Source organism: Gigantopelta aegis, chromosome 10, assembly GCF_016097555.1.
Source record: "Gigantopelta aegis isolate Gae_Host chromosome 10, Gae_host_genome, whole genome shotgun sequence".
NCBI lineage: Eukaryota > Metazoa > Mollusca > Gastropoda > Neomphalida > Peltospiridae > Gigantopelta > Gigantopelta aegis.
In genome coordinates this window covers 8563842-8583753 of record NC_054708.1, presented here as the reverse complement: position 1 = coordinate 8583753, position 19912 = coordinate 8563842, and the positions used below count along the sequence as shown (strand labels likewise).

General features: G+C 39.4%; 1 protein-coding gene across 1 annotated transcript; it reads left to right on the top strand.

Moving 5' to 3' along the window:
* The first annotated feature begins 11883 nt into the window (after positions 1-11883).
* Positions 11884-19140, top strand: LOC121382748 (kelch-like protein 1). The gene is made up of 6 exons (XM_041512321.1): positions 11884-12291; positions 14059-14340; positions 16399-16514; positions 17356-17541; positions 18443-18559; positions 18939-19140. Exons 1-6 carry the CDS (start codon positions 11945-11947, stop codon positions 19031-19033), a joined length of 1143 nt encoding a protein of 380 aa, XP_041368255.1. The 5' UTR covers positions 11884-11944; the 3' UTR covers positions 19034-19140.
* The last annotated feature ends 772 nt before the right edge of the window (positions 19141-19912 follow it).

Sequence of the window (19912 nt, the reverse complement as noted above, 5' to 3'; positions counted from 1 at the left end):
TTTAAGTACACATAAGCTGGATATATCTGAGAACAGAAGGATTTCGTCTGTAGTATAACTTAATATATTTTTCCCTTAACTCTGGAAATACTGGGCATACCATGACGAGACAATTCATAAGACGTCATAATGCATTTCGTGTCTCCACTTTCACTTTCAGCAGGAACACATTGGACAATTGATGAGCAATGTTTTCCCTTAACTCTGGAAATACTGGGCATACCATGACGAGACAATTCATAACACGTCATAATGCATTTCGTGTCTCCACTTTCACTTTCAGCAGGAACACATTGGACACATGATGAGCAATGTTTTCCCTTAACTCTGGAAATACTGGGCATACCATGACGAGACAATTCATAACACGTCATAATGCATTTCGTGTCTCCACTTTCACTTTCAGCAGGAACACATTGGACAATTGATGAACAATGTTTTCCCTTAACTCTGGAAATACTGGTCATATCATGACGAGACAATTCATAAGAAGTCATAATGCATTTCGTGTCTCCACTTTCACTTTCAGCAGGAACACATTGGACAATTGATGAACAATGTTTTCCCTTAACTCTCGAAATACTGGGCATACCATGACGAAACAATTCATAAGACGTCATAATGCATTTCGTGTCTCCACTTTCACTTTCAGCAGGAACAAATTGGACAATTGATGAGCAATGTTTTCCCTTAACTCTGGAAATACTGGGCATACCATGACGAGACAATTCATAAGACGTCATAATGCATTTCGTGTCTCCACTTTCACTTTCAGCAGGAACACATTGGACAATTGATGAACAATGTTTTCCCTTAACTCTGGAAATACTGGGCATACCATGACGAGACAATTCATAAGACGTCATAATGCATTTCGTGTCTCCACTTTCACTTTCAGCAGGAATGTTTTCCCTTAACTCTGGAAATAAATTGACGAGACAATTGATGAGACAATGTTTTCCCTTAACTCTGGAAATACTGGGCATACCATGACGAGACAATTCATAAGACGTCATAATGCATTTCGTGTCTCCACTTTCACTTTCAGCAGGAACAAATTGGACAATTGATGAGCAATGTTTTCCCTTAACTCTGGAAATACTGGGCATACCATGACGAGACAATTCATAAGACGTCATAATGCATTTCGTGTCTCCACTTTCACTTTCAGCAGGAACAAATTGGACAATTGATGAGCAATGTTTTCCCTTAACTCTGGAAATACTGGGCATACCATGACGAGACAATTCATAAGACGTCATAATGCATTTCGTGTCTCCACTTTCACTTTCAGCAGGAACAATTCATGATGGTTTTCCCTTAACTCTGGAAATATGACGAGACAATTCATAAGACGTCATAATGCATTTCGTGTCTCCACTTTCACTTTCAGCAGGAACAAATTGGACAATTGATGAGCAATGTTTTCCCTTAACTCTGGAAATACTGGGCATACCATGACGAGACAATTCATAAGACGTCATAATGCATTTCGTGTCTCCACTTTCACTTTCAGCAGGAACACATTGGACAATTGATGAACAATGTTTTCCCTTAACTCTGGAAATACTGGGCATACCATGACGAGACAATTCATAAGACGTCATAATGCATTTCGTGTCTCCAATTTCACTTTCAGCAGGAACAAATTGGACAATTGATGAGCAATGTTTTCCCTTAACTCTGGAAATACTGGGCATACCATGACGAGACAATTCATAAGACGTCATAATGCATTTCGTGTCTCCACTTTCACTTTCAGCAGGAGCAAATTGGACAATTGATGAGCAATGTTTTCCCTTAACTCTGGAAATACTGGGCATACCATGACGAGACAATTCATAAGACGTCATAATGCATTTCGTGTCTCCACTTTCACTTTCAGCAGGAACAAATTGGACAATTGATGAGCAATGTTTTCCCTTAACTCTGGAAATACTGGGCATACCATGACGAGACAATTCATAAGACGTCATAATGCATTTCGTGTCTCCACTTTCACTTTCAGCAGGAACAAATTGGACAATTGATGAGCAATGTTTTCCCTTAACTCTGGAAATACTGGGCATACCATGACGAGACAATTCATAAGACGTCATAATGCATTTCGTGTCTCCACTTTCACTTTCAGCAGGAGCAAATTGGACAATTGATGAGCAATGTTTTCCCTTAACTCTGGAAATACTGGGCATACCATGACGAGACAATTCATAAGACGTCATAATGCATTTCGTGTCTCCACTTTCACTTTCAGCAGGAACAAATTGGACAATTGATGAGCAATGTTTTCCCTTAACTCTGGAAATACTGGGCATACCATGACGAGACAATTCATAAGACGTCATAATGCATTTCGTGTCTCCACTTTCACTTTCAGCAGGAACAAATTGGACAATTGATGAGCAATGTTTTCCCTTAACTCTGGAAATACTGGGCATACCATGACGAGACAATTCATAAGACGTCATAATGCATTTCGTGTCTCCACTTTCACTTTCAGCAGGAACAAATTGGACAATTGATGAGCAATGTTTTCCCTTAACTCACTTTCACTTTCAGCAGGAGAACAAATTGGACAATTGATGAGCAATGTTTTCCCTTAACTCTGGAAATACTGGGCATACCATGACGAGACAATTCATAAGACGTCATAATGCATTTCGTGTCTCCACTTTCACTTTCAGCAGGAACAAATTGGACAATTGATGAGCAATGTTTTCCCTTAACTCTGGAAATACTGGGCATACCATGACGAGACAATTCATAAGACGTCATAATGCATTTCGTGTCTCCACTTTCACTTTCAAATTGGACAATTGATGAGCAATGTTTTCCCTTAACTCTGGAAATACTGGGCATTGACGAGACAATTCATAAGACGTCATAATGCATTTCGTGTCTCCACTTTCACTTTCAGCAGGAACAAATTGGACAATTGATGAGCAATGTTTTCCCTTAACTCTGGAAATACTGGGCATACCATGACGAGACAATTCATAAGACGTCATAATGCATTTCGTGTCTCCACTTTCACTTTCAGCAGGAACACATTGGACAATTGATGAGCAATGTTTTCCCTTAACTCTGGAAATACTGGGCATACCATGACGAGACAATTCATAAGACGTCATAATGCATAATTTCGTGTCTCCACTTTCACTTTCAGCAGGAACACATTGGACAATTGATGAGCAATGTTTTCCCTTAACTCTGGAAATACTGGGCATACCATGACGAGACAATTCATAAGACGTCATAATGCATTTCGTGTCTCCACTTTCACTTTCAGCAGGAACACATTGGACAATTGATGAGCAATGTTTTCCCTTAACTCTGGAAATACTGGGCATACCATGACGAGACAATTCATAAGACGTCATAATGCATTTCGTGTCTCCACTTTCACTTTCAGCAGGAACACATTGGACAATTGATGAGCAATGTTTTCCCTTAACTCTGGAAATACTGGGCATACCATGACGAGACAATTCATAACACGTCATAATGCATTTCGTGTCTCCACTTTCACTTACAGCAGGAGCAAATTGGACAATTGATGAGCAATGTTTTCCCTTAACTCTGGAAATACTGGGCATACCATGACGAGACAATTCATAACACGTCATAATGCATTTCGTGTCTCCACTTTCACTTACAGGAGGAGCAAATTGGACAATTGATGAGCAATGTTTTCCCTTAACTCTGGAAATACTGGGCATACCATGACGAGACAATTCATAAGACGTCATAATGCATTTCGTGTCTCCACTTTCACTTACAGAAGGAGCAAATTGGACAATTGATGAGCAATGTTTTCCCTTAACTCTCGAAATACAGGGCATACCATGACGAGACAATTCATAAGACGTCATAATGCATTTCGTGTCTCCACTTTCACTTTCAGCAGGAACAAATTGGACAATTGATGAGCAATGTTTTCCTCAGTAGATTAAAACTGTTGTTGTTGTTGTTTTTTGTTTTTTGTTTCAGTTTTTGTTTTTGTTTGGGTTGTTTAGTCACTGGATTTAATACATCATTTCCCAGTATATTTTGGGCGTATTATACATCATTTGACGGTATATTTTGGGTATGAGGTTTTGCACTTTAAAAACTATCTGTTGGTAAACACATTATGCCAAACATGCAAGCCATTCCTATAAAAGATTCAAAGATGAGGAATAGAATAACGACGCATCATAAAAAAAGAAAGAACTGTTTTATTTAACGACGCACTCAACACATTTTATTTACGGTTATATGGCGTCAGACATATGGTTAAGGACCACACAGATTTTGAGAGGAAACCCGCTGTCGCCACTACATGGGCTACTCTTTCTGATTAGCAGCAAGGGATCTTTTATTTGCGCTTCCCACAGGCAGGATAGCACAAAGCATGGCCTTTGTTGAACCAGTTATGGATCACTGGTCGGTGCAAATGGTTTACACCTACCCATTGAGCCTTGCGGAGCACTCACTCAGGGTTTGGAGTCGGTATCTAGATTAAAAATCCCATGCCTCGACTGGGATCCGAACCCAGCACCTACCAGCCTGTTGACCGATGGCCTAACCACGACGCCACCGAGGCCGGTAGACGCATCATAAGGAACAGCAAATGGTGATCTATTCTAAATGTTTGTAAAAACAAAACAAAAATGTACTCGAGGTTCCATTTTAAAAAGTAAGGGCGTGATTTTACTGAGTCAGCAAATCGCTCGGATGAGGTGTTTTGATAGCAGAATCATACCTCATTCTCTTATTACTGCCTGCCCCCGTTCTAACCAGTATTCCACGACTGGTATATCAAAGGCCGTGCTATATGCTGTCCTGTCTGTGGAGAAAATGAATTCTAAAAAGTTTTGGGTTTACCCTTAAGACAATGAGTCAAAATTACCAACTGTTTGACATCCAATAGCCGATGATTAATAAATCAATGTGCTCTAGTTGTGTCATTAACAGCTGTAACCTTTTAGGTTCATCAATCAGAGAAATTTGAACCAAGTTCAAAAAGGCATTGAACAATACTAATACTAATACTACTAATGATAAGAATCTTAGAACCTGTACAATTACAATTTACATCATATGAAAACACTTGCGCTACATTATGTTACTGGAAGCGGAAAATAGCCCAGCGGTAAAGCGTTCCACTGATGTGCGATATGTCTATGATCGATCCCCGACGGTGGGACCATTGGACTATTTCTTCGCTCAGCCAGTGTTCCATAACTTGTGTAACAAAGGCTGTGGTATGTACAATCTTGTCTGTAAGATTGAGAATATAAAAGATCCCTTGCTGTCAGTTGCTACTAATAAAAAATGTAGCGCATGGCGTTCCTCTGTAATTATCTAACCATAAGTAAAACGTGCCGAGCGCGTCGTTAATTAAAGCATTTCTTTCTTCTTCTTTATCTTTTACCATGATAGTAATCTGTTATCACCACAAATTGTCAAAAGTCGTGGTATGTGCTTTCCTGTCTGTGTGAAAGTGCATATAAAAGATCCCTTGCTGCTAATGAAAACATGTAGCGGGTTTCCTCTGATGACTACTAGTCAAAATTACCATATATTTGGCATACAATAGCCGATGATTAATTATTCAATGTGCTCTAGTGGAGTCGTTAAAACAAAAACAAAATTTTTTAATGTGTAATATGAGAGCATCCTACTCTGCTTGGTGCGTGGTCGGTCTGGGATCGATACCCGTCTGTGGGCCTATTGCGCTATTTCTCGTTCCAGCCAGTGCACCACTGTGGTATGCGCTGTCCTGTCTGTGGGATGGTTCATACAAAAGATCCTTTGATTGCTACTGATGGAAAAATGTATCGGATTTCCTCTCTAAGATCATATGTCAAAATTACACAATGTTTGACATCCAATAGCCGATGATTAACAAATCAATATGCTCTAGCGGTGTTATTAAACAAAACAAACTTTAATTTTTACCTTTACTCTGTCCATAGCCAAATTAAACTAACGATTTTCATTACTGAGTTATTATATGTTTTATTGATCTCAATCAAAACCTAAGTTATATAGACCTGTGGCAACTCTTGGGATTTGCGTGAACGAATAAAAGGTTCGTGATTTAGGTATGTCCAACATGTGTCGCAGCCATTGGTCAATGGAGTTAATCAACCATGCGCAGTCGAGCTGTCAAAAAGCCTTTCAACATTTAACGAAACGAATCAAATATAAAATAATTGGGTATGGTTATTCCATGACTGACCAAACATGTTAGTTGTGTGTGTTCTAACATCTGCATTCACCCGCGTAGAAGGTGTGGTATTGTATTCGATTGACTTGTAACGCTAACATTTTTTATTTCTTTATGTGCTGTGTCAATGCGCGGTAGCGGGGTACAATGAATACACACCGTCGACTGTTTACTAACAACTGATATACAACGTTTTCCATTTCAAGAGATTATTTCATACAAAGATAAAAGTGTTTTATGAGACCCGTATGGCCACATGGAGCGAACCACCCGAATATAACTGTGAAATAAGCTAATCTATTTTATATATCGTCTGGCCTTGATTCAAAGTAAAATATTTCAAAAGCTAAAATCATCAAACGTTTTACACTGTTGCGTTCACCTATTGTATATGTCCATATACAAAAAGAGGCAAGACATTAAAGTTAAAGTTTGTTTATGTTTAACGACACCACTGGAGCGCATTGATTTATTAATCATCCACTATTGAATGTCAAATATTTGGTAATATTGACGAATATTCTTAGTGAGGAAACCCGCTACATTTCCCCATTAATTAGTAGCAAGGGATCTTTGATATGAACCATCCCAGACAGGCCAGCACATACTACGGCCTTTGATATACCAGTCGTGGTGCATTGGCTGGAACGAGAAATAGCGCAATTATAAATTGGCTCACCGACGGGGATCGATCCTAGACAAACCGCATATTCTGCGAGCGCTTTACAACACGACTAGACGATCGATCTAAAATTGATCTACTTCGATGGGCTCATTGGGTTATTATCGTACCAACCAGTGTTCAACAACTGGTATAAGAAAGGCCTTGGTACTAGTATGTACTACCCTGTCTTTGGGATGATATATATAAAAGATCCCTTGCTGCTCATGAAAGAGTGGCGGCAGCGGTTTTCCTCTTTCATTATCCGTGTGGTCCTCAACTATATGTCCGACGCTATATAACCGTAAATAAAATGGGTTTAGTGTGTCGTTAAAAATAAAACGTCTGTCTGTCTTTCCATATACAAAATATTCGAATTGAAAACGAATTGTTAAATTTGTTTACTTTTTGTTTTCGTTTTGTTTCGTTTAATTTTGGATTTGGGTTTAGGATTTGGGTTTTGGGTTTTGGTTTTGGGGTTTGGGTTTGGGTTTGGGTTTGGGTTTTGGGTTTGGGTTTGGGTTTGAGTTTGAGTTTGAGTTTGAGTTTTTGCTTTTGCTTTTGCTTTTGCTTTTGTTTGTTTGTTTGTTTGTTTGTTTTATTATTTTAATTTTATTCATAATTATATATATATATATATATATATATATATATATATATATATATATATATATATAGATAGATAGATAGATAGATAGATAGATAGATAGATTATCACTTTTGCACCACTGTGTCAACCGTTATTGTGTTTTTCTGGTGCAATAACTTAATCATTAAACTCGGGGGACTTCATTTTTAACTCCATATCTTCGTTGAACAATTACAATTTATTATTTTCTACAGTTAATAACAAACTAAATGCGTTTCAAGTGGAACATATAACCATCTCTCTGTTTATCCCTGGCCGGCCAAGCGAAAAAAATAAAAAATAATATCTTCATATCTATTTGGTCGCAAGTAGATTCTAAATGTGTGTAACATATACTGTCTTATAATCGTAGCCGTGTCGTGAAAAGTGAAACTTCTCGATGACCATGATTTGTTGCCCGACTTCGAAACGAAACTATAAACACAATTAATAAAAATTTATATACCTGCCAACGAGTCTGTGGTTGACTCACTGCAGCCTACAGGTAAGACACGCTTATCGGTTTTTGTGTTGTTTAGGAATTTGTTAAATAGATATTTAATTGTTAGTTAACAGTTAATAATGAAGGAAATGTTTTATTTAATGACGACGCACTCAACACATTTTGTTTACGGTTATATGGTGTCGGACATATGGTTAAGGACCACACAGATATTGAGAGAGGAAACCCGCTGTCGCCACTTCATGGGCTACTCTTTTCGATTAGCAGCAAGGGATCTTTTATATACATCATCCCACAGACAGGATAGTAAAGACCACGGCCTTAGTTACACTAGTTGTGGTGCACTGGCTGGAACGAGAAATAGTCCTATGGGCCCACCGACGGGAATCGATCCTAGATCGATCGTGCATCAGGCGAGCGCCGTACCACTGAGCTACGTCCTGACCCCAGATTAATAATGAAGACCTACATTTAAAAATGGGACAACCATTTGTGTTTCTCTGTTGAGGAACCGTACTATCTTACAGACTGTTTGTCTATGTGTCCGTCCGTCATCCCGTCTGTCTTTATTTCTGTCTGTCGTTCTGAATGTCTATGTATGTATGTCTGTTTTTCGGTCTATCCATTTTTCTGTGAAAAAACAACAAAAAACCCTCCTATAAAACGGTTGTCAGTATACATACGTTATTTATCATAACCGCGTGTAAATACAAACGAATAAACAAACAAACAAAACAAACAAATAAAAATAAACAAATAAATAAACAAATTAATTATTTAGTTAATTAATTAATTAAAATATTTAGTAACTTAATTAGTTAATTGATGTCTTGGTTTGTTTGTTCTTTATTTTCCACTGGTCAAGGCTAGTCTTTTAATATTAACGTCATGGCGCGTTTCAAACAACGAAGGGACACGATGTAGCCCAGTGGTAAAGCGCTCGCTTGATGCACGGTCAGTTTGGGATCGATCCCCGTCGGTGAGCCCATTGGGCTATTTTTCGTTCTAGCCAGTGCACCACGATTATTCTATCAAAGGCCGTGGTATGTGTTATCCAGTCTGTGGGATGGTACATATAAAAGATCCCATGCTACTAATGAAAAAATGTAGCGGGTTACCTCTCTAAAACTATATGTTAAAATTACCAAATGTTTGACATCCAATAGCCGATGATTAATAAATCAATGTGCTCTAGTGGTGTCGTTAAACATAACAAACTTTCAAACAACAATTTAAAGTACATATTTTATTTGAATGCGTCTATAAATGAACTACTGATTGATGTAATTGTTGTGTAGCACAATTAATACAGACTCAATATATATGTCACCAATCAAATAAATTTTAAACTTAAATTTTTATTATTGTTTTAATTAAATGTTTGCAGAAATGTTATTTAATATAACAAGAGGTTTCCATCGGTGGTTATTTAAAGAATTCAACTGGCGTACAGTTTAAATTTGTTGTCTTACTACGTATCTTCGATTTAAAAAAGAAATATATTATAGGTCAGAATTATGTCAAGAGTCGTGACAACGACAAGCTACCACTACTGCAATGTTATCACAGACTTTCCAACACATTTTATTAAATGTATCCACTATTTATTAAAGAAAGAAAGAAAGAAATGTTTTATTTAACGACGCACTCAACACATTTTACTTACGGTTATATGGTGTCAAACATGGTTATAGACCACACAGATAATGAGAGAGAAAACCCGCTATCGCCACTTCATGGGCTACTCTTTTCGATTAGCAGCAAGGGTTCTTTTATATACACCATCCCACAGACAGGGTAGTACATACCACGGCCTTTGATATCAGTCGTGGTGCACTGGCTGGAACGAGAAATAACCCAATGGGCCCACCGACGGGGATCAATCCCAGACTGACGGTGCCTTGAGCGAGCGTAGTACCACTGAGCTACAACCCGCCCCCGACTATTTATTAAATGCTAACACTTGTTTATTAAATGTTTGCAACATTTATTAAATCTTGCAAACATATATATTGCATCACTCAGATTTAGCCCTGTTCGAGCATTTCTTTCAACGTGTATTGAATAAATATCCCAAATAATCCATGTCTTAATCCAACTGAAAACATTTACATAGAACTATTTAACAGCGTGATAAATACATTTAACAATCTATAAATTATTAAACAAAGTTTAGAGACAGGAATAGTTCTAGGGCCCGTTCCACGAAGCGATCTTAGTGCTAAAATCACCTTAGTTATGCGCCTAAGGTGATCTTAGGGCCAAGATAACTTTGTGGAACGGGTCCCTGGATTGACTTTTGCACAAACAAATTAGGGCGCACATAGATTTAACAATAGAGGCTTTATAAAGTAAATAGGTTCAGTTCAGTAAGATTTAGTTCCCGTCTGCTGGAGACTTATCCTACTGTTCCTAGCTGATCGTTTAAATGATATATTTATGAGTAACGATCCCTAACTGTAACAGATGTGTGTATAATCAAGTGACCGGTAGCCACAGCTGACCCGTCGTGTGGCGCTGTGGTTTTAAACACATGGACTTCAGGTGACATTATATACTGGGGTCCGCATCCCAGTACCAACAGATCCTTAACTGGATATATAAAGCATCACAATCAAAGTATACTGAGGGTTATTAAAAATGAAACGTTATCGCAATCACATTTCGTTTTTCTACAGAAAACAGTCAAACAGACGGTTTGACAATGCTGCGACGAGAGAGAGAGAGAGAGAGAGAGAGAGAGAGAGAGAGAGAGAGAGAGAGAGAGAGAGAGAGAGAGAGAGAGAGAGAGAGAGAGAGAGAGAGAGAGAGAGAGAGAGAGAGAGAGGGAGAGAGAGAGAGCACTAATGCTACATAGGCTCCTACTACCACCCCACCACTCCCCCGATATAAAATTCTGGCTACGCCATTGCCAAGGTATTTGATGTACCACGTGTGGGGCACTGGCAGGGACCTGAGAAGAATCCTTAAATAAATAAACCCACAAACAAAACAAAACAAAAAGACACACATTTCATTTAACTTATTTTTGTGCTTATATCCAATTAAGGTTCAAACACGCTGTCCTGGGCACACACCTCAGCTATCTGGACTGTCTGTCCAGGACAGTGGGTTACTTGTTAGTTGGTTAGTGGTTAGTGAGAGAAAAGAGGGTGTAGTCGTCTTACACCTACCCATAAAGCCCCTAAGAACTCGCTCTGGGTTGGAGCCGGTACCGGGCTGCGAACCCTGTATCTACCAGCCTATAATTCGATGCCTTAATCACTGCGCCACCGAAGCCGATCGATCCTGCTATTCATCTTTCACCAGGCGAGAGATCTACCACTGAGGTATCGCCCCTACCCAGTCAGAGAGATCAGAAGAAAGACATTTAAAAATAAAATGAAAAATGTTTTATTTAACGACGCACTGAACACATTTTATTTACGGTTATATGGCGTCAGACATATGGTTAAGGACCACACATATATTGAGAAAGGAAACCCGCTGTCGCCACATCATGGGCTACTCTTTTCGATTAGCAGCAAGGGATCTTTTATATGCACCATCCCATAGACAGGATAACACATACCACGGCCTTTGATGTACCAGTCGTGGTGAACTGGCTGGAGCGAGAAATAGCGCAATGGGCCCACTGACGGGGACCGATCCCAAACCGATCGCGCATCAAGCGAGCGCTGTACCACTGGGCTACGTCTCGCCCGCTAAAGAAATTAAATGTCAAACCATACTGACCTGCCGATATGCCAACACAGGACATTATGTATCCAGGTTGCTTTTATAGAAAATGGTCGAGTTAAAAAATAAACAGTAAAACAGTTTTTTGTTTGGTTTTTTGCTTTTCTTTCTCTTATTAACGCATTTAATTTTCTTCTTTCCAGATATGATGTTAGTGCTTTATCAGGAACACTAGTGATATTTAAGAGACACACATGGGTACTGTGAATATGCTATGGATTCAGGTCAGGTCGTGTTAAAATGGCGGGATTTGTGACGCAACAGGTTATTGTGAGCAGCACCTCACCAGGGGTGTCAGAATCGAGTAACTCGTCTTACGATGACAACCCGACAGTTGACGGACAAGGCTCGGATACAGGCCGAATAGAGCAACGGCTCTACATCATCAACAGGACGGGGACGGGGGAGGTGCACTACTTACTTCTGACACCAGACCGCACGCGGATGAAATCGTATAAAATCCATTCAACGGTCTGGGAACGTCTGTTGAACTTGACGCACTTTGGAGTTGTCGTGTTGAAAAACAACCTCTACGTACTTGGAGGGTTCGATAAGAGCAAAGCCAAGCACCTTCGCACAGTTTTAAAGTAAGTAGAACTATGGTGCAGATATGGGAATGAGCACACACGTTTCCGCACTCTGTTCTTAGTATGACTGAAAAACTAATTTGGAATATCGCAGATTACACTTAACGAAATTCCTGCCCCTCATGCATTCAATATTTATCTCTGACGGGACTGCAGACGGCAGTGAATGGAATACGACGCTTAATATTACGTCGGTGCCAAGGTCATGGTCATGGTTAAAGTCAGAGTCGCTAGCTGTTAAGGGTTCGTGGTTTTAAAACGTTTTAGAGTCTGGACTCAATCTCTAATGATGTCACTCGCATACAATTGGTATGACGTTGCCATGACGTTGCTATGACGTTAAGTCTCAAACTCTATTGAAGTCTTGAATCTAGTTTTACAAGCAAACCGGCCTCGGTGGCGTCGTGGTTAAGCCATCGGACACCCAGAGCGAGTTTTAACAAATCAGTGGGTAAGATCACTATACCCTCTTCTCTCTAACTAACCACTAACAACTAACGACTAACCCACTGTCCTAGACAGACAGCCGAGATAGCTGAGGTATTTGTCCAGGACAGCGTGCTTAAACCTTAATTGGATATAAGCACGAAAATAAGTTGAAATGAAATGAATTTAATAAGCATGGGACAAGGTCACGCTTGTGAAGTCTTAAATGTTAGCAACCTCCAAAATACACGTATACAAGAATTCGTTACACAATACTGAATTCTCGGGTAGTGAGGTTCCAGCGATCGTAGTAACCTCCAAAATACACGTATACAAGAATTAGTTACACAATACTGAATTCTCGGGTAGTGCGGTTCCGGCGATCGTAGTAACCTCCAAAATACACGTATACAAGAATTAGTTACACAATAGTGAATTCTCGGGTAGTGAGGTTCCGGCGATCGTAATAACCTCCAAAATACACATATACAAGAATTAGTTACACAATAGTGAATTCTCGGGTAGTGAGGTTCCGGCGATCGTAGTAACCTCCAAAATACACGTATACAAGAATTCGTTACATAATAGTGAATTATTGGGTAGTGAAGTTCCGGCGATCGTAGTAACCTCCAAAATACATGTATACAAGAATTCGTTACACAATACTGAATTCTCGGGTAGTGAGGTTCCGGCGATCGTAGTAACCTCCAAAATACACGTATACAAGAATTAGTTACACAATACTGAATTCTTGGGTAGTGAGGTTCCAGCGATCGTAGTAACCTCCGAAATACACGTATACAAGAATTAGTTACACAATAGTGAATTGTCGGGTATTGAGGTTCGATCGTAGGAACCTCCAAAATACACGTATACAAGAATTAGTTACACAATACTGAATTCTCGGGTATTGAGGTTCCAGCGATCCATTATACTGAAAAACTGATCATTTGGGCTTTACCATTGTGATGATCAATTATAAATAATCATAATCGATTGTCGCGGGAAAAAAAGATGATGGAAATGAACATAAAACGAAAACTGAATGGGCCCCGTTTTACGAAGCAATTTTAACGCTAAGATCACCTTAAGTACATAAAACGGGGCCCTGGTGTTAAAGATAAAATTAATATAACGATTTATAGGGTCTATCCATGATGCATGGTCCTAATAATTCAAATATTTCATAGTTTATATATTTCTAACCGATTGCATAATCGAAAATTTATTGATTTGTGGAAAACGATTATGACCGAGAATCGATGATGAAATTCCATCGTTTTCTAACACAATTTTCTGATAGTTTACTATTATATATATTTTTGTTTCGACTTTTCTCAGATATGACCCTGTGACTGGTTTATGGACTGAAGTGTGTCCGATGATGCTGGCACGCGCCAAGTTCGGCGTCTGCGCGACAGACGACAAGATATACGTGTCCGGCGGGGAGAAGGGCGACGGGCGCGTGACGGCGCGCTGCGAGGTGTATGACGTCACCACCGACACGTGGTCCAAGGCCGGCATGTTGGTGGATGGTCGGGCCAACCACGCCGCCGTCGTCTACAACAACGAGTTGATGTGTGCTGGGGGATATAATGGAGACAGGAGTCACAATAATATCTGGTAATTAAAAAAAAAAAAAAAAAAAAAATATATATATATATATATATATATATATATATATATATATATATATGAAAACGCAAACAGATTTTTTTCAATATTTTGTTGTGATTAATGAAAAATATATTTATTGAACTTAAATAACAATTTATGAGAGGAAGCCTGATTTTGTTCTCGTTACACAATAGCAGAAACACACAAAATGGTGTGAAATGTGTTCACTACATGCTCAATCATGCTGCATGCAATGCACGTTAAATGCCAGTAGGTGGACACATAAAATTCACGTAACGGTGTCATATTCCTTGTCACATTAAGAATGCCACGACTCAGAGAAGAACAAAGGGAGCGAGCGCTGGGCATGGTTCAAGGGGGGACTTCGCAAAGCCAAGTTGCTAGGACCTTCAGAGTCCATCCATCAACTATTGGACGACTTGTTGAACGTCATCAACAGACCGGAAGTGTCCGTGATCGGCCTCGACCTGGTCAACGTCCCGTTACGACCCCACACCAAGATCGGCAGATTCGATGACACTACCTCTGTGACCGGTTCAAAACTGCGACGATGACCGCAAACAACACGACAGGACGTCATGAAAGGCCTATCCATCCGATGACGGTCATCCGTCGACTCAGAACGGCTGGACTCAGATGCAGACGCCCGTACAACGGTAACATCATGACACCGCGACATCGTGCTGCGAGACTACAATTTGCTCTCCAGAATAGTAATCATCCACCAGCCTTTTATCGGAGCATTGTTTTCTCAGATGAGTCCTGTTTCACTGTCTCCTTTGCCGATGGAAGAGCACTTGTGTACAGGAGACTCCATGAACGGTACGCTGACGGATGTGTGAGGGAACGTGATCGGTTTGGCGGCGGTTGTCTGATGGTATGGGGGGGGGGGGGGGGGGGCAATCAACTGTGATTTCAGGAAGTGAATGTGTGTACATATATACATTTATATTGTAAATCCCAAATTCTTCATGTATATATATGAAACCCTCCTATGCCGTTGCTGAACGGCCAGTGTGTAAATAAATTCTGTTCTGTTCTGATCTGATCATTGTCCACGATGCCCTTACAGTCTACGATGCCCTTACAGCCCAGCGTTATGTTGACATTATTCTAAGACCAGTTCTTCAGCCACTTTTGCGCCGTCACCAAGACCAGGAGGTCCCCTTCTGTTTCAACAAGACAATGCCCGTCCACATACTGCAAGAATTACCCAGGCATTCCTGCAACAAGCCGGTATCACCGTTATGAACTGGCCCACCGTTGCAACGGATTTGAACCCAATTGAACACATGTGGAACGAGTTAGGACGTCATGTACGTCACCGCCAGCCACCACCGCGTAACGTCGCTGACCTTGCACAGGCGTTGCAGGAGGAGTGGAGGAACATTCCTGTGGCTTATTTGAGATGTTTGTGCCTATCCTTTCCCCGTCGTCTTCACGCATGCTCACGGGCTTACCAGTGAGTTGTTAAAAAAACCCTGTTAATTTGTTGGAATATTTTAAATGCAATAATGTTATTGAGTGTGAAATGGCAACTTGGCGCAGACCTTAGTTTCAACTCGTAAAAATGGACACAAAGTTTGATTAATCTGCAAAATTGTAACACATTTGGATAAAGTTACAATATAATGAAACAAGATTATGGGTAGTGGCGGTCCTCCTATAAATAAAGTAGGAATGATGTTGCGAGCTAAGTAGTGGCAGCCCCAATGTAGAAGTAGGTAGTGGCAGTCCTCCTATAGATAACGTAAGAAGGATGTAGCGTGCTAGGTAGTGGCATTGCTAATGTAGAAGTAGCAAGGATGTATTCTCCTGTTTTACGAGTAATCTTAGCGCTAAAATTACCTTATGTAAAAGGCTACCTTATGCACTTAAGGTTATCCTCCTATAGATGAAGAACCTGACAGTTATTGGTAGGAGTAGTCACCACCTTGTACTGAGATGCCAGTTCGAATACGTTAACAGTTCTCTTCCTTCAGGTTTGACTTGGGCAAGTCTGACAATTCAAGACGCAATGTATACATGTATTTTTTCTTTCAGGGTGTTTGAACACCACAAGTGGTGTCAGCTGGACGAAGATTACCCCCACCACCTCCCCTGTTCCATGGACAGGTTCGCCGTCGCTATTCTGGACAATGTGTTGTACTTCATTGGAGGTATGCATAACTGAACTAGCAATAAAGTTAAAGGTTTTTATTTGTTTGGTTGTTTTTTAAATTAAAGACACCATTAGAGCACATTAATTAAATTAATCATGTTTTTAGAAGACAAACATTTAATTCTTACACATTGTCCTCAGAAGAAACTCGCAACCTTTTTCAATTAGCGGTAATGGATAAATACAATTTCCATAGAACCGTACATACCACCGCATTTGACATAGCAATCGTAAGGCACTGGTTGGGACCAGCAATGTCACTTCGTCATTAATACGACTATAATATGTTGACGCGAACAAGGACTATGGATTATGTTAGTCCGAAACGGACATAGAAAGTGTGGTTCATGTGCGCCTTGCACTAGGATTATATCATTATCTTGATTTACAATGACATTGTAATTTTATTATATATTAATTTTCACCCCCCTCCAAACCTACCCCAAAGTTCCAATGGCATTCCGTCTCATGTCACTGCCCCCCCCCCCCCCCCCCCAAAAAAAAAAAAAAAAAAGGAAAAAGAAAAGAAGGATTTTCTGGATCCGGCACTGAATGTGTACCGTGTACAAGCGAACTTAATTATAAATCAATAAAGAAGAGAGAAACAAACATACACAGGTTCATACACACAAACAAACACAAAACAAAACAAAAAACCTACATCCCCACCCCACCCCGACAAAAACAAAAACGTTTAAAAAAATAATAAATAAATATTAATTCTCATTGATGCATTCACGACACGGTACTTAAAACTATTTATTTATTTTATTTATTTATTTATTTATTTCCGTGTGACTGCTGTATTTAATATGTTTGTGCTAACATCTGTTTTGCAGGAGTTCAATCAAAAGTGACGTATCCCAGTGAGAAGCCATCGTTCACGACTCGGAGAAAAGTGTTTTCGTTTTGTACTCGTGTTTCCGCCTTTTTGGAGAGCACCGTCAAAGACTTGGTTACTCCGTGGAACTTCAAACTACCGCCCATGATCTACGCACGACACAGTGCCGGGGTTGTAGTTTTAGGTTAGTGGTTCACTAGGAAGTCTGCCTTATGATATTTTTTATAATAATAATAATTAAAAAAACCCTAAAGAAACAACAAGAAAAAACAACAAACACCCCCCCCCCCCCCAAACCCCACCTAATAAAAACGGATGCACGGTATCGGGATACGAACCCTGTACCTACTACCCTTAAGGCCGATCAATAAAAAAAAGGTGTACGGCCACTACCCCAACCTTCCCTGCACTAACCATTAACCCGCAGACAGTCCAGACAGTAAGATAAATGCCAAGAATAGCGTACCTAAATCGTAACTGCATGTAAGAACAAAATCAAATGAAAAAGATACAATGCCTTAAAGCTATAATATGGGATGGAACACAATACGTAGTGCACATTAATTACAGAACATTGTCATAATTGTATAAAACCACAAGAACATAGTTTAAGTTATTTTCCTTTATATATATATATATATATATATATATATATATATATATATATATAAATTACAAAGAGTTTGTTTAAATAAGTTTGATTACAGTTAAAGTTTGTTTGACACCACTAGAATACATTGATTTATTAATCATCGGTTATTGAATGTCAAACATTTGGTAATTTTGACATATAGTCTTACATCTTTCCATTGGTAGCAAGGGATCTTTTATATGCACCATCCCACAGACGGGCCTTTGATATACCAGCTGTGGTGCACTGGCTAGAGCCTGAAATAGTCCAATGGGCCCACATACGGGAGTCGATCCTATCTCGACCGCGCATCAGGCGAGCACTTTACCACTAGACTACGTCTAGCAACATAATAAAAGGTTCGGATCATTTTCAAAAATTAATTTCCGATTGCTTTAATATGCTTTCTTCTTATTATTATTGTTGATTTTGTTGTCTTTTTCTTGTGCCCCAGGAAAGCGAATACATGTGATTGGTGGACAATCATTAGAAACTGGTCAGTCAGTAAATGCATCTGAATTCTTTGACTCTGAAACAGGAGAGTGGGAGGAAGACTTCCGGTTTAGAAAAGGTAAGAACATAAAAGGATTGGAATGCTGGTTCAGCACATTTTAAACGTTGTGTAGTTATTAAATTTTAATATCGAACACACGTTTATTTTTTGTAAGACGAATACGCTCTACTTGCTGAATAACAGCAAGGCTATATTTTACTTTACAAATTGGTTTCGGGATAATCTTCAATCCACAAAGTCTTCCCGATCTAGTTGGCCGATTGCAAAACATCAGGGATCAGTATTATTATTATTATTTTATTTATTATTATAATATATTTTTTGCTTCACAAATTTCAAGGTCGCTAGATAAAATTAGGGTAGGTCGGAAAACCTGAAACACCCACTTTTTTAGGCCGTAATAGCTTACAGATAACAGTGCTATATTTTATTTCAGATGTTTCAAATGTTTTTTGTGCCATTTTGGAAGTGCCAATTATACCCGTAGAAGAAAGAAGAGACGTTTACAGATTAAAATGGGTTCTTTGGTAGAGTGTAAACATTGTGCACATCTGCTCAAATCTTGACACCGAAAGCAAAGATTTTTAACTTACGTGGTAAAGAATGGAATGCCAAAAGTATATTGAATAAATGATGTGATTTTTCGTCTTCACGTTTTGTGAATGTAGACTCATTTTGTCAGTGGTGTCATGGAAGATGCATTATGTTTGAAGTTCGGTCGCTCTACGAAGCTCTACAAACGCTGGTTTTCAACTGCAAGTGAGCAATTTCGCGATGTCTCTTACTCTATCTAAAGGCTAATTAATTCCTGGCCTGCGCTCCCTCCTCCTACCCCACTCAAGTTGCTGGCATCTTTCGACAAATAAGACCACTGAACAATCACCTTTGTCTTAACGTAAATTATACATTGTGGTTATCAAATGTATCAATAATATCCGTCTTTAATATTCCACGATTAAACTACAGTAACTGAAATCACCAAATGCATGTACATGTACATCTAATGACAGTAACCCAAATAAGCAGACCCCAACCCACCCTACACACATACAGACCTAGGTCTCACTACACAGATCACCTCCGGGTGAGAGTTCATTGATCACGGCCCACTATAGTTCCTAATTGTGACACATGTTGTGGTTCACATATTCACTTCTAGGAATTGGGGAAGAATTAAAACAATATGTATATTTAATGGTAAGCCTTCTCGCTGTATTTTGCCCATGTTATTTTGTAATATTATTTGTAACAGACCGCCGGAGTGAATCGGTTAATGAACCACCTGTTCAGACCGGTATTACAACCAGATGCGGTCATATAGCAAAAAACTGAGGTGGAAATGTTCTAAATTTTTGATTGAAAATAAATGCTTACATAATGTATGTTCGCAATGGTGTGTGTTGTTAGTGC